The 1,359-nt window shown below is 36.7% G+C and overlaps 1 protein-coding gene across 1 annotated transcript in view; it reads left to right on the top strand.

Annotated features, from left to right (window-relative positions):
- PSMA7 (proteasome subunit alpha 7) overlaps positions 1-880 on the top strand; it is a 6,578-nt gene extending 5,698 nt beyond the window's left edge. Inside the window, exons 6-7 of the mRNA XM_019510157.1 lie at positions 302-364; positions 641-880. Of these exons, the coding sequence (XP_019365702.1) occupies positions 302-364; positions 641-733 (156 nt within the window). The 3' untranslated portion in view covers positions 734-880. The remainder of the gene's footprint in view (positions 1-301; positions 365-640) is intronic.
- The last annotated feature ends 479 nt before the right edge of the window (positions 881-1,359 follow it).

The raw sequence follows: 1,359 nt of genomic DNA on the forward strand, positions 1-1,359 counted from the left end.
ATCAGTCTATAATAAATTCTTGCATCTTTAATATTAATGTTTGAACTATGAGTTACGGCTAGTAATATTTCCTTTGACTTCTGTAAGAGCACGTAAGTGCATATAGTCTTCCTCATACTAATTTGGTGCAAAATTCCTTAGAATGAAAACATTTTTTTTTTTGCAGAGATGAGTGCTGTTGTCTGTAAGGGTATCCGAGACCTAAATGAAAAATGAAGCTCCTATTAGTCTATAAGAGGCTCAGTCCTAAATTGATTTATGGACTAGGATTTTACAATCTTCTGAATCTTGTCTCTTTAAGGTTGTACAGTCAGGTGGGAAAAACATTGAGCTGGCAGTTATGAGAAGAGATCAACCACTCAAGGTAACTAACTTTTATTCAGTAATGGTGTCCACCTTGATTTGTCAAGGCATGTTTCCCTACTACTTTCCACTTGAATTTCATATTAACCTCATAGCAGCTTATGGCAGAATAAGAACTAGAGCTATGTCTGTTTAAAGCTAGAGTGAGAAGAACTTTCAAAATTCCTTGGTATTGGTTTGTAATCATACAGTCTTTAACCTAATTTCCTTTACAATTAGATCTAGCCCTTAATCATGTTGTTATCTTGTCAATCACTTCTGTTTCAATTTTTTAAAGATATTAAGTCCTGAAGAAATTGAGAAATATGTTGCTGAAATTGAAAAAGAAAAGGAAGAAAATGAAAAGAAAAAACCGAAGAAAGCATCATGATGAATGAAACGGTTGTTTAGATGCTGGTTTTTTAAAATTCAAATCATGGGCTAATTCTATAGACGACATGTAGGCATTCCATTTATTCATACTGTGCCCCTCTGAGACCTACAATAAACCTACTGATTCCTTTTTTTTTTAAAGAAATCTGTGTTCCTTGGATTTTAATTGCCATGTGACTGGCACTGAGATCTTTCAGGGCATGAAACAGATCTTTCACACCTTGCCACTGAAATGTTTTTCCTAATTATTTGCCTGCTATTGCTGGTCTTGTACAAAGGGTTGCTTAAGCCTAGATTGCTTTCATAGCACCAGCATTATATGGCCATAACAGAATGGTTCTAAATCCAGTTGATAGGTGAATTCTACAAAGTGATGGCAGGGGACAACTTTCCCAAGACCTGGTAAATGTGTTCAGCCACATGCTGAGGGGCTTAGCATCACGTTTATGATTGCTTAGCCAAATTCTGGTTTGTGGGTGTGAGGGGAGGCAGGCCATACAGCAACTTGCTGCTTTGAAAACAAGCAAGGTCACCACTTATTTTCAGACTTGAAAAATGGAAACGTATTGGAACCTCCAACTCATCCTGGGTAGCACCATTTGAGACTAGGTACTAAGCTAATGC

Source organism: Gavialis gangeticus, unplaced genomic scaffold, assembly GCF_001723915.1.
Source record: "Gavialis gangeticus isolate Ggan-Ray unplaced genomic scaffold, GavGan_comp1, whole genome shotgun sequence".
NCBI classification, from domain to species: Eukaryota; Metazoa; Chordata; order Crocodylia; family Gavialidae; genus Gavialis; species Gavialis gangeticus.